The 14,493-nt window shown below is 37.6% G+C and overlaps 1 protein-coding gene across 1 annotated transcript; it reads right to left on the minus strand.

Annotated features, from left to right (window-relative positions):
• Positions 1 to 3,934: 3,934 nt before the first annotated feature.
• gprc5bb (G protein-coupled receptor, class C, group 5, member Bb) lies at positions 3,935 to 10,479 on the minus strand. Its single transcript, XM_041981818.1, has 4 exons — positions 10,104 to 10,479; positions 8,356 to 9,460; positions 4,398 to 4,510; positions 3,935 to 4,305 (listed from the first exon to the last, which is right to left on the minus strand). Exons 2-4 carry the CDS (start codon positions 9,458 to 9,460, stop codon positions 4,261 to 4,263), a joined length of 1,263 nt encoding a protein of 420 aa, XP_041837752.1. The 5' UTR covers positions 10,104 to 10,479; the 3' UTR covers positions 3,935 to 4,260.
• Between the last annotated feature and the right edge of the window lie 4,014 nt (positions 10,480 to 14,493).

Below are 14,493 nucleotides of genomic sequence, written 5' to 3' on the forward strand. Positions count from 1 at the left end.
CCACATTGTGCAAATCACATTGCAAACATTCATTTCACGCTGCCATAAAACAGTGACAGTGCTAATCAACATAAAAACACCTCAAAGTGCTTTTTTCCTCAAATCTAAAATATTCATAGCACACTTTTAAAATTTAGATATACATGATTACCACATAAAGTCCTATAATTTCATTTTACAATATAAGAACACACTTTTATTCAAAATGATTGACAATTTACTTATTTTGTGTTACTGCAAAAACAAATGTTCACAACATGAATATGATGCATTGCACTTGCATTTAACCGGGTACAGCGTCGTGGTATGAATTCACTGCTGCTCAGAAGAACGAAATAACAACATTCCAGTTCTGTATGAAAAAATACATAACATCAGTCTCAACAATGAATTCTGTATGGATTTCTGGGTAAACACATGTTTTTACTGAATATGCTGGCAATTAAAATGTTACAAGTAAGAGGAGAAAATATATGAACCCTTTGAATTATCTACACTTACAGAACATATCGAGACATTTAACACAACCACTCGTTCAAAATAAATGTGTTTAAACTTCTGACTGGTGCTGCATGTGTAATGTTTTTAAGCTGGTTATTGAAATAGAATATGAAGAATGAAAAAGTGAACCCAAATAAACTAAAGGTGCCAGGGGCTTATGCTCCTCCACAATTACATATTAAAAAAACAAGCCAGAAAAGTATTACCATCTGACAGATTTGAGTAACTGGAGGTAATTTCCCAGGTGTCAATCCAAGAACAGGCAATCAAATTTTAACAAATATATAGTGTAAAATGACCTATATTATTTTAACCCACATATATAAAAATTTTTTATCATAATGCAGCATTTATACAGCATCATCTCACCAACTGATTTCACGGTGCTGATAATTGTCCATTCAAACTGTTAATACCTTAAGAAGAGGATATAAATATTATAATACCACCAGATGCAATGACTGTGCAAAGTAATGCTAAAGAAGCACTGCAAACCTTGTAATTTGGCTCAAAGCAAGTTTGTCTCATTATTAATGAAGTATAGGTGTTTGTGCAACAGTGATTAAAGCCATACGACACAAGGTCAAGTAAACAATTATTGATAAAAAAGAAGTCATTGTCTATTTGGTTTTTAAAATTTTGCTTTACATTTTACATAAGATGACCACATTAGATTTATTTATCAGTTCATTATTATAGAAGCCGAGAGCGGCTGTGCTCAACTATTATTCTTTTTTTTTTTAATTATCTCGATATAACGAGTTAATTTTCTTGTCATCTTGAGATAATGAGGACCGTTTTGTTGTGATAATGGGATAAATGATCTCATTGATTAAGGTGGTTACTGTGTTACACCTGATTTCACTGATCGAAACACACCCCCTGACAGCTCGGGAGGAGCTACAGTCATGGCGTATATGTATAATTCTGTGAATGAGTGATTGGTAAAACTTAACAGTCAGACACGTCACAATTTCAGCCTTTGTCAGATTTGATAGAATTAAAATCTGATGTATTGATCTGTGATTGATGTTCTTCCATCTGACGTCGGCGTGTTTCTATTGCTGGCTTGACTGTACTGAGACAACCCAGTACAGAACAGGTCTGTAATGGGATGTTCCTTAGTCCCACCAGTTGAGGTGTTGGGAGAGAAAAAGAATGACTAAGCATTATCCCTTTGTTCACTTAAAGGCTTGAACAAAACCAATATTGTAATAGGGTCTCCTTAGTTGTAACTTCATGAAATTGCTTTGTTTTCCATCTGCCTTAGTTTGGCAGTTGGAAGTCCATCATCACTACTAATCATGATCCTACATGTTGATTTCCATCAGTTAAAACTGTAAAACCAGATTTCTCTATACCTATAAAATTAACTTTTATAGGTATGGAGATAAAAAAGCAACAAACAAAAATACAAATATATCATTATGTCATGTCAAATCAAGTTGTGGCGGGAGCATCCTGATTTGGGTTTCTCTGGACCTAGACAGCTTAAAGATAGCCAATAAAGAATGACTTCAAATAAAGAAAACACAAAAGCCCTGCAGATCAACCAGTTCAAATAGACATACTTTCAACACTGCATCTCTACATTTGCTTGTATAGACCAAGACAATGCAAAGATTAGTAAGAAGCCTTTTGTTAAAACCATAATAACACATCAAGAAAGCTTTCAATGTTTAGAACAAGCATAGCACAAGCAGTTTACAGTATAACTACCTACCTATCAACCTGGATCTAATTGGGATTTCAGAGACTGCAGAAATGACAAACCTCCTATCTCTGTGTCATACTAGCTAGCCCCTTTAGCAACATGCAACAAATTCTGAGTTTTTTCATTCCTGCATCAACATGTCCTGTATACATGTCTTACAAACCCTATAAAAAATTGTAAAAGTGTAGTGATTGAATGGCCTCATGGCATCCAGGCAATGCAACAACTGTCCTTCTTTATACAAATATCTAAATTGAGTTAACTTCTCAGCTAAGACTACTATTCATTTGTGCTAGACTTTCACTTGTCAACCTTAATTTAGGCTGAATAATTAAAGACAGATGTCCATAAATATGTCTTCAAAGCATCAAACTGCTCAGTGCTGCAACTCAAAGGAAATAATGAATGACCTGAAAAGAGACACTCTTTAGTGTAATACTGAGTCTTTATGTCAGCAAAGGTTTAGTTAGCTTTTAGCTCCATTTCATTGCAGACTTTTCTGCTGTGATGAGTCAGTGCTGGACTATGTCTAAGTACCACAGGAAACAAGGTAATTTCAAAGGGTTCACATACTTTTTCTTGCCACTTTGTTAAGATGCTGTCATGTATCTTAGTCAGCATGTGCATGCATACACAGCAATATTACTTTTAACCAATTAAAACAATATTCTGATTATGCTGTTTACATTATAGTCCATCCATATTCCCATTTACATGTTTTAGATTATGTAGTCCACTCATGCCCATATGGCACCACAATATTTGCTCCCATCCGAAACCTCTATTATAGTCACCCCTCCATAGATTTCTCCCTGAACCCAAAAAGTCTGTCTTCTTTTCACTGCAGACTTTCTGTTCTGCATTGAACTTCTACAAAGTCGCCATTGCCGAATGTTTTAAAAGAAACAAACAACTCGATCCATGGAAACAAGCCCAAAAGAAGTCACAGCATTCTGACCTATCCATGTGTGTAACAAGACATTGGACACTTCCATAGGATGTAATAATGTATTAAAGTATTTTTTAAATCTACACAAGGTGACTAAGACAAAAACTTCGTTTGATTATTTCTTACTCTAAATATGAACTTATTCAGGTTCAGGCTGTCAGAGACTGCTGTGACAGTGTTTGATTCAGTCAAGTCTGATAGTAGAATATTGCTGTGCATGTAAACAAAGCCACTGTTTGATCTGTAGTGTTATTGACTTTAGGATAACATTTTAAAAAGGACAAATAGCCTGAAGCTGCTCAGCAAAACATTTTAAACATTATAAAATACTTTCCCTTTAAATGTTCTCAAATCTCTGATGTTGATGAATTTGGCAGTTCTGCTGTGATCAGTACCGTTCTCAGCTTCCAACAATAATCTCTATACTGCAGAAGTAGTGTTGCAGTATTTAATGGCTTTAATCGTATGTTTCTTAAAAACATATTATTATTTAAAAAACAATCCATGAGCTGAAATCTTTCTGTCACCCTTTGAATCCATCTGATGCTCCAACCCTGCTCAAGCTCTGCATTTTTTTGTGAACACTCAGAATACAATGTGTGAAACTGCTGAATAGAAATAGAGAGAAAATCACATAACCCTGAAATACAGAGGACAAGCTAGCTTTGTAAGTGTATATGCTGGTAATTTACATAAAAATCCCAAAGGCTGAGTTTAAGGAAAGTGCAGTTTTCTAAAGTAACATCACTGCTGAGCAGACATCAGCCTTCTGGCAAACGTGTTTAGTTCATCATTTTTAACATTCTTATGATCCAACAAAAACACATTTAGTAATTTTCCTTCATTACAGCTATCTTTAAGTCACATTTTCAGCATCCAATAAGAACTCCTTCACTTTTTGTTAATATTGTACAAGCATCACTTTTTCCTCTTGTCATGATTTCACCTGCTGATTAAGAGGCAACGAAGTAAAGTTAAGCAATTGATTTGTTTTTAAATTGTAAAATTCATACACAAACACATTTAAGCACTTCTTCTTCTTAGGAAATTCTTCTACATCGCATATTTGACTGGAGTGTTCAAGTCTCGCTTTTTATTACCACAAACGCCGTCCCGTGTAGTTAATTGGGGCCGTTGGCATCTGTTAAGAGAAAAGTAATTTTTAAGAAAGTGCAGTCATTAGTGATTTAGAGACATTCAGATTTATATTTTGCATCTTCTGGTTATACTTACTGTGCCTCCATTCATGACCAAGGCCATCTCTGTGGGTTGGTAGACATGGCCTCTGAAGGCGATGCCAGGACGGGCAGTCCCATGGCCGCCATGGTATGTTCCACTTCGGAGGGCTGACAGTCAAGATAAAACATGTTACAGGTATTATTCAGGCAAATAAATATGAGATTAGATCACAGTTGTGTCATAACTTGAATAATAAGAATAAAGAACGAAATTAAGCAAATAAGGAAAATATACAATATTATAGTTGGTTTTATTAATAGATGAAGATTAGTATAAAATTCTACTAAAGAGTTCCAGTAATTTCTTTCCAATCCCTCACACATCAGTGATATTATGGTTTATTCATACAAAACAGGCCTTTGTACCAACATGGTGTTCCTTTCTTTTCATTAAAGGCCACATTAATCCTATGAGTCATTTCTGTGAAGGGTAGATCATTGTCATGCCATGACAGAAAAAGGCTAGGTTATTTTTTTTAAAGGGCTGTTCAAAGGGGAAGGTATGAAGGTCAAAGAGTCAGTAAACTTCTGGTACGAAGCATGAATTAGGGCAGGGATTGCTTCATTTCCTTGACCCTATTTTCTGTTATGGAACCAGTACTACTGGCAGTATTCATATTTCTTGAGAGAATAAATGAGACTGAAGCATGAAGGGTCAAATTTATATAAAAGTTTGTCTAAATTTTTAATATTAATTAAGAGACTTAATTTTATGGGTAGAAGAGGCTTCAGATATCCAGAGAGACTTTAAAATCCAGGAAAAGACAACATGTTCCCTCATTTTTTTAAAAAGCAAACTGCTTATTTTAGCAAAACAATACTAAATCGTGTTTGCACATGTTGTAAAAAGATCATTAAATTTGTATTGTTTTTACACTGGCCTACTTGCAATAAAAACCTTGAAAACATTTAGAGCATTAAGCAAGAAGCAAACAAAGAAGTTTCTGAACAATTGAGCGAAAATCGTCTGGGAAAACATTACAATGTTCAAATTTCCTTCAAAAAGTTGCTCACATTAAAGTCCAAATGAATAAAGATATTTTCCAGTAAATAGCACAACTTCTCAAAACCATCATTTTATATGTACTTAATTAAAAACCTGTTTAGTTTATCTTCAGATATAATTTGCCTTGTCAAAATTCAAGTGAAGAATAGTTTAATTCAGACCAGCTGCTACTACTCTTAGAAGTCTAAGGATTTGACAGCCCATGGCTGTAGCTGTGGGGTGCACAGAGTTTCTTTCCTCAGAGCACTTAGAGCACACATCCCCCACTCTGGTCCTCAACTTTAACTATCCTGCAGGTATTAGATTGATGCTGCAACACAGCTGATTAAAAAAAAGGATCTCTGCAAAAGTCTGCTTTTCAGCCATTAGTTTGAGTTAGGTTTGTTGAAGCAGGGAAACATCGAAAGTCAGCAAGACAGTAGGTGGAACAAAGTCGGGGATCTCTGCTTTAGAGCCTCTGTGGTCATCATGCTAAGCTGAGAGTCACTGATCATTTAGTGTTTAGATTTTTTGTTATTAATTCTGGGGTGTTTAAATGTTAGGATGTTTGACAAAAGCATGCTTGTCTCCACATTAGTATTGGAAAATGACTTAAAGGCTTTAATGCTGACATGTCAAATGCAAAGAATCTGTAGGGAAAAAGCAACACATCCATTAACCCCAAACTATCTACAGGATCCTTTTGTGCCTTGACTGATTTTTTCTTCTTCTGTAAGTGACCTGCTGTCAACAGCTGTGCTGTGAACAACAAATAACAGCATCCTGAACTTTGTATGTTTGCTTTCAAAGCCTTCAGTCCTTGTTTATCCTGGTTTGTCAAAGCTTAGCTCTTCATCTGTGCATCTGGCTTCAAATAAAAATAGAAAGCAATCAAGGGGAAATGACTCATGAATCTCCCAGCAGAGAAGCCAGGTGAATAATCATGCATTTCATAAAATGCAATTAGTTTATGGATCCAGTACAGAAGCTTTTAGTGCACACACCTACACGACATTTCCAAAAAGCATTACCCTTCCAGCATGTTCAATTCAGGTGTTCCAAGCATAAAGATATGGATAAGTGGGTTTGGCGTGGAGGAAATTGGTGTGTTTTGACCTCAACCTGATGTCAGACCTGTCTGTTTACATCAGTGTCTGATTGCACAAATGTGCTCCTCGAAGAATGGTAAAGAATTCCCAAAAGAAGGAGATCTGAAGCTGTTACAGCTGCAACGGGTGGGCCAACTTAATATCAAACCCTACAGATTATGAATGGGCTATCATTTAAGTTCATGTACAATACATATAATATGACTGAAGCCATTTTAATTTGTTGATCTGTTACTTTTTATTAAAAAAATAAAATTGAAATGTATTAGATTTTTTTCTTTTGGTGCTAAAGTTCAACATTCTCATAGTCATGTGAAAAATTAAGGACATCCTTTTTCAAGGCTATGGTTTTACATGGATTTAAGAAAACATAATCCTGTATCTACCAGGTTTTAACGCCTCATAACTTAATTTTATCAGATTTTCTCACTGAGGTGTCCTATAACGATGGATAATTTGTCCTCCATCTTTGATCCTGTCTCTTCTCTGATCTTTCTCCAGCCAGTAAAAGTCAGTTGCTCTGCCACTTTCACCTTTGTGCTTTTAAAAGCAGTAATTTTGACTGTTTGCTGGTCTGGAGCATTCAGGTGCATGTTAACACAATGCTAAGGAGGAAATACATCAGTAAATATCATAGAGACAGAGTTGCTAGCCATCAATCTAGAAATGTCCATACATTTTTGGCTCATCATTCTACAGTAAGAAAAATTTTACATGAAAACACGACATCTTCCAGTCTTCTTTGGCATGGAATGAAAAGAACAGAATTTCCAAGAGCTACATCTTAGACTCTCCAGGTGTTAGTTAGCCTGTTAATTGATGAAGTTCATATGATTAGAAAAATAAACAAGCATGGCTTGTTTGGAAGAAGAAGAAGAGAAATTTGCTTCTCTGTAAAAAAACAAACAAACAAATGCACAAACATGGCAGCATGGCATTGGTTACATGCAAACAATGGTTTTTGGAAAAATGAGACAAAAAAGGAGATGTCTGACCATAATGTCAAAGTCCAGATAAAGTTGAAGACCAAATACAGTATATCAGCACAAGTACCTCATTTGACTGGCCAAGCATGTCGGTAGAGAGGTTATGATTTGGGCAGTTTTGCAAGCTGCAGAATCTGGGTACCTTGGTTCTTGGGTTAACCCAGTTGAAACCATAGGTGAACTTTGCAAAAACAAATGCCTGCAAACCTCAATCAACCAAAGCAAAAATTAAATGAAGAGTGGATCAAAATTCTCCCACAACGATATGAACTACTCACATCATCATAAGAGCCAAAGGTGGTTCTACAAGCTATCATGAGGTGAAATTAGTTGATTTTTGGCAAACGTTTTAGTAAATAAATAATGACACATTGCATTTAGCTCATTTTTAGACCTGGTATGGACAGTTATAATTTCCATATTGTGATATGTAAAACTTTAGAAATGAAAAAAGGGGTATATCCCTTTTTCACTTGACTGTTTAAAAGATTCAGTTATAATTACATTAAATTAAAAGAACATTTCTGCAGTTCGTAAATGAGTCCTCTGGTTATTATCAAAGTAATGATTTGATCACGTCAGACTACATGAAAGTTAGCATTTTTTAAAATCTATTTTGTTTTTTATACTTCCGCATGATACAGTAAAATAAAAACACATCATGTTTAGTGTCAGCACCACTTTCATATGGTCAGTTGCCTAGCAACAGGTCTCATTAACTTAAATGCCAAACATCTTTTGCTTTAGCTTAATATGTTGAAAATAGGATGTGACTATTTCCAACTGACAGCTGAATTTTAAATTAAATTTTAAAATCTCATTTAAGTAAAAACATGCTCACACACACACCAACATTATATTACATAGACTTACTTGTACCATGCTCCTCCATTGAAAAGGCCTGGTTCTCTTGGAAGGCCTGGTGAGAATGTGCAGGGAGCTCATCTCCAAAATGTGGGGCAGAAGAAGTATGACTGGTGTCAAAGAAATCTTGTGTGTTGGATTGTGAAGGTTTCTGGAGACACAGGTGAGACTCTGGAATTGCATGGAACAGCAGCAGTATCCAGCCCTGAATCACCAAGGCCACAGCCAGTGCAGGCTCATCCAACACTTTAATATCCTTCTTTCCACCTCCCTTATCTCTGTTCCCTTTTCCCCTCAATGCTTGGCTTCCATACAGATAAAACCCCAGCCAGGCTACCCATAGCAATGCTGATGCCAAACTGGACAGAAAGACCCAGACGGCGTTGCACTTCCATCTTCGTTTGTCACTTTCCCCTTCTCTGTCTTCATCACTGCCATCTCCTGCTTCAGCTGCCAGCTCTCCTCCACACAGCACCACCCCCAGAGAAAGACCCATGGCTATGAGAAGGAGGCCTAAAGTGTAGCTGCAGGTCAAAGCAAAGTCTAAAGGTGGATATTCACAGGCTGGGTGACCCTCTCTAACTACAGTCAGCAGAACCCATTCAGCAGAGATTATTCCTTGAACCAAAGCCAAGGCCAGACCGAGTGCAGCCAGGGTGCTTCCCGATGGGCTTGTCTTTCCAGCCACCAGCCTCCTGAGCCTCACACCCTGCACAAGCAAGCTGGAGAAGCAAAGAGCAAAGAGGGGTCCCCAAAAAGCCCTGCGTACCACACAAAGGACCTGGGTCTTTCCCACCAGGAAGGCCAGGGAGATGGTAAACAGCCCCAGTAGAGTGCCCAGGAGCAGGAGCAGCGGTCCCAGGCCGGAGTGCCTGGCAGGGTCAGAAACGACTCTGAGCTTGACTATCAGAAGCACAGCGAGGACCAGAGAAGTGAGGCCACCGCTGCAGGCCACAGCCTCCAGGACAACACCCCATGCCGACTCTAGGTCACACAGCACTCTGTAAGGGGGATCAACATCCACACCACATCCCCGGGGAGGAGGAGGAGTAGGCTGTGATGAGCCATATCCAATTAATGACAGGATGCAGATGATGATTGGGCTGACAGCCATCTTAGAGACACAGAAAGAAAAAATGTAGAGGTAAGGATAAAAAGAGAAAGTGTTAAAGGAGACAGTCAAGAAAAACTAAGGTAATGGTAAAGAGAAATAAGCAGAAACAAGACAGGAAAGTAAATGTGGGCGTAAATGACTGCATATTAGTTGTTGCAGTTTCCTGAGGGATGAGAACACAATAGACACAAAAGTCATTTTCTGTTAAGATCCAAAAAAACCTGTTGTGTAATATGTTGTTCATCTTTCAGATGCACACAAACACACACAGTCAAAGCACAGAAAAGGACTGCTTTTAGCACTGGGCAACAGTTTCCATGGAAACGGGAAACAGCGTGGGCTGGCTACATTGCAAACTGGGCTTTTGAAAAGTCGAGTTCAGCACCTTTAAAAACACAAAACTGGGCACACATGAAATATACAGTGTGTGTACTTAACTGTGAAGTCCCTTCTAAAGATAATGCATTGCTTAGTAACCTCATTTCAACCTTCACTCTAAAGTAAAAAAAGATATATCCAAAAAGTGAATAAATGAGACAGAAACTTAAAAGAATCCTAACAGGAATGCGTATGCGACACATATGCAACCACATAATGAATGCCACAGCAGCAACACAATTCAACAGAATAATGTCAAACTCACCTCAGTTAAATTCTTCACTCTAGTTCTTGGTTATTGACACTGCAGACACATCATAATTTTCCATACATCATTTTTGGCACCACTTCAGTGAAAGTATTTTGGTACTCCCCGTTAATTTAATCCTCGATGCAGCAGAAACAAAACAATTTCCATTTTGTCGCGCACACAACTCCACTGCTTTAACACACTTTGATCAGGTCTACTGATATCCTGCTGATGCAGTGACTTGTCCAGTTGCTCCAAGAAAAAGCCACAATTATGATGCATGCCCTGATACTTCACACACCCACACGATCAAATATATCCAGTCTCTTTCACTCTTCTCTCTCACTCCCTCTGCCCTCCTCTTTCTGTTCATTCTGTCAACATGTCTGTGTTTCTCTCTCCCTGCTTCACACTGAATCTGCGGAGGTGTCAACGGAGATGCAATCCCAGCTTACTTCTCTTCACCCACACACAGGCATTATGATTAGCTGCTGCACCTGTCTAACCAGGAAGAAGATGGGAAATAAGCTCAGTATATAAGCTCTGCGATTCACAGTCTGCCCAGTATTAGTCACTTGCTTGCACATATTGGTGTTATTTCCTGCCTTTATGCTCCTACGCCTTCTTGTTAATTCTTTCTCACACTCTTAGCAGAGAGATTTCGATTCATCTTTTATCAGATAAGACGGAGCGTTTTCATTTTCAGAAATACAGGGAGGTGTTTGTTAATGGTTTGAAGATGGGATTTGAGTTGCAGAGTGAAAATGGGATTTGGAATGAAGAGGGGCAGATGGTCAATCTAAACACTGGTGAGGCTTGTGGCCATGTGACCATCCTAGTAGATAGTGTTGCATAATATCTTGGAAGACATGATTCAGCTACAAACCCTTTAGAGGAATAATCTTCACACCTACATGTGGGGGTGAAGAGGGACACAGAATGAAGAAAATCATGACAAGATGCAACCCCTGGTGGCTAATTGAGTCAGTTTGGCTCAGCATGTCAGAGATTAGTGTTGACAGATTCTGGTGAGCTGAGACAGTGACAGAAACCACCAACTGGAGAGGCCAAATACGCTGGTTTATAGCACACAGCTAAACTTAACATTAGATGCAACTTAGGGATTCCTCACCTGTACCTTGTTGTGTAAGTGAAGACCTTCTAATCCAAATGCTGAATTCTTACATGCTTATGAACATGTGATGGACTGAGCAGTGACAGGACAGGTCAAAGTGAAAAAAGCTGTAATTTTTGTTGTTATTTATTTATTTAATTTTATTGTAATCCAGAAAACAATTAAATTCAATGTATATTAAGATAAAGAAAATAGGTTCATAAAAGAGGTAAAAGAAACCAAACTACTCATAATGACTGGAAACAAAACAAGCCTCTAACTCAACAAACTGACCTAACAAAATAAGACAAAGGGGAAACTTAGATAGTGGCTGATCGGCCCAAAAACAAAAAAACAAACAAACAAAAAAAAAAAAAACACAAAAGGGGTAGAACAGCCAAAGTAAAACTGTGACTAACACAAATAAATCCCATTTCCCCTTTATGATGTTGAACTGTGTTATGATATCAGCATACAGGCTCCACCCCTTTGCCACCTCTCTTTCCTCAACCAAGAGGGGCTGGAACAGCTGCAGCTGAAGTAACTTAGAAAACAAAAGAGAAGCAGGTAAACTAACTCATACAAACACGACAAACGGTGTGAACAGTATGTTTTTGTTGTTGTTGTTGTTTGTTGTGTATTAAGTGCTCTGACAGAGATAAAAGAAAACAGTGATACAAGAGGGCAGGGAAGCGCTAACTCATGACATCAGTCTTATTCTGGGTAATCCAGTGGTCCTATATGGTCACAGTCTAATAGGACCTACTTAAGTATGGTCCATCCCATTATCCCAGCCACACACTGAACACACACACACACACACACACACCTACACACTGAGAATTCAAAAGGAGGCTTTAAAAGTTTAAACTGACTTAGCCCTGTTGGCTGTGTTGCAGTGCTGGACATTTAAGGACTGAATACCTGCTCATGAGTCAGTCCTGCAAAATGTACATAGATGGGATCAAACAGCCTGGCCCGCACCTGGAGTGGAACATCAGAATTAAATAAAAATGACAGTTATCATGTGAACATCAGTGTGTCATGCTGTTTATGTATGTGAGGACTGAATTCTATTCAGCCCCATGAAAAGGAGCAACTAATGATAGTTTCACTGTGCCAGTTTTATTTTACAAACTATAGGAAGAATTTGTGCTGAGGTTGATTTTATTCTCTGGTCATACAATGCATTTCTTGTTAGATATATTGTGAACAGTAATACTTTCTGTTCATATGATGGGATGTCTCACTCAGATTTAGGATGATAAGAACCAGGTCAGTGTGTTTATATTAGCAAATTTAGGCAAATATGAACACATAAAAGTAAATGTCAAATACTATAAAACTACACACAAATATTTCCCACAAAACATGCATATTTATAGGTGACTGTTTAGTGTTTATTTTGTTGTTGTTGTTGTTGTTGTTGTTTTACATTTGTCAGCTGCAACTCTTCAAAACAAACTGTGTGTAAAATCACACAAAGATCTACTGAAATGCTTTGTATTCCCAGAGCCTCAAATAGTGCAAATATAACATAAAATGTCAAATTGAGAAGGAATCAAACTATATGTAAATATTTAATGGTATAGATACAATAGAACAGGGAGTTTTTTTTCTTTTTCTTTTAAGTCTATGTCACTTTGCCTAGCTGTTTCTGTCCACAGCAAGACTCAGAGACACACCGAGTGTGTTTCTGTCCCCCCGCCCTTCTTCTTCTTCTTCTTCTTCTTTTTTTGTTGTCCACCTGGTGGCAGTGTTGACAAATCTTGCAGTCTTGTGTGGCTGTCAGGTTGACATCTGTTACCATGCCAATGGCAACAGGAATATGGTCAGCACTCTCCATAATGGTTATGCTGTCCAACCCACACAGCTGTGACACCAATTCAGTTTAAAAATCAGCATATGGTTTTCTGGAGAGGGCCTTTTCACCCTCCTTTTTCCTGTGTGTTCCACAGGCTTCAGACTTCATGTTGGCCAAACTGTGGAGCAACTGGGGCCTTGTATAAAAACTGTCCATGTAAACGTGGTAGCCAGAATGAAGGTATGATGGGTAAATCCATTGCATAACGGCATCATACAAGAGCCTGTGTAATGTGTGTATGTGTTTTGCTTATGTAAATGTTGAAATTAATAGTGTAACCTTTCCTCAAATCAGCCAACACAAGCTTGATCCCCCACCTTGTGACCACCATTCTCTCATCAACTCGATTTTCTGGTACACTGGTTATATTGATGCACACATGGCGCTAGATATATCGAGTTTTTAGACCCCTTCGTCGACATTATTTCAAAAAGCATCTAGTGATAAATCTAGCGACTTTTTTTTTTTTTCTGTGTTATTAGAGACTTTTGGAAACAGTTTACTCTTCTCATTGCTGCTTCAGGCCTCTTCCCTGTCCAAAAGTACTCACTAGAGCCTGGGTCCTCACACAGCAGCAGCAGCACCCAGCTTTATTTAGAGCTCCATGACCAGACTCAAAATGAAACGTGCAAATTTGCCACTGGTTGATCCCACCCTGCCTCACAGTCAGATATTAATGTCTATTAATGAAGAGTGTGGATAAAAACATTAAAAAAAAAAGTTAAAAGTACTACAACACCTGAAGCTGTTAGTTAAAATACGAGTGATGGCAGCTAAACTTTAGGTCTGTTCAGTTTGGACCAAGGAGATTTTCTATTTCTTTGTCTATTGTTTTGAATTGAAATACAATTAAATGAAATGACCTTGAGTTTAGAATAATAATGTCTGTGTTTATGACTTAATTCAGTCGTCCACGAAAATTACTTTAAATTTAAAAAATGTTGCTTGATTAATTGAGATTAAATAATCACAAAGCCTCTAAAACACCTTATTTACACACACACGTATACACATATTATATATATATATATATATATAGACAGAGAGAGAGAGAGAGAGAATTTTATATATAAAGTTACCATATACCAGTTTTGTGTAGATTTATGTGTATATAATAATAATAATAATAATAATAATAATAATAATAATAATAATAATAATATTGACAGAAACGTGGCTGCCAATCCGCGCCCACGGCCCCTCCCATCACCAAACATTCATCCACATTCATTCACCAGCAATGCCAACACTGGAGGCAAGGAGGGTTAACTGTCTTGCCCAAGGACACAATGTCAGACGACTGGGGGAGTGGGAATTGAACCGCCAACCTTTCGGTCATTGGACAACTCATTGGACAACTCCCAGAAAGAAGTTCATGACTTAATAGGAAAAAAAGAAAAACATTTTATTAATCATTAATTTTTATT

The sequence above is a fragment of the Melanotaenia boesemani genome, chromosome 4 (genome assembly GCF_017639745.1).
Source record: "Melanotaenia boesemani isolate fMelBoe1 chromosome 4, fMelBoe1.pri, whole genome shotgun sequence".
Taxonomy (NCBI): Eukaryota; Metazoa; Chordata; class Actinopteri; order Atheriniformes; family Melanotaeniidae; genus Melanotaenia; species Melanotaenia boesemani.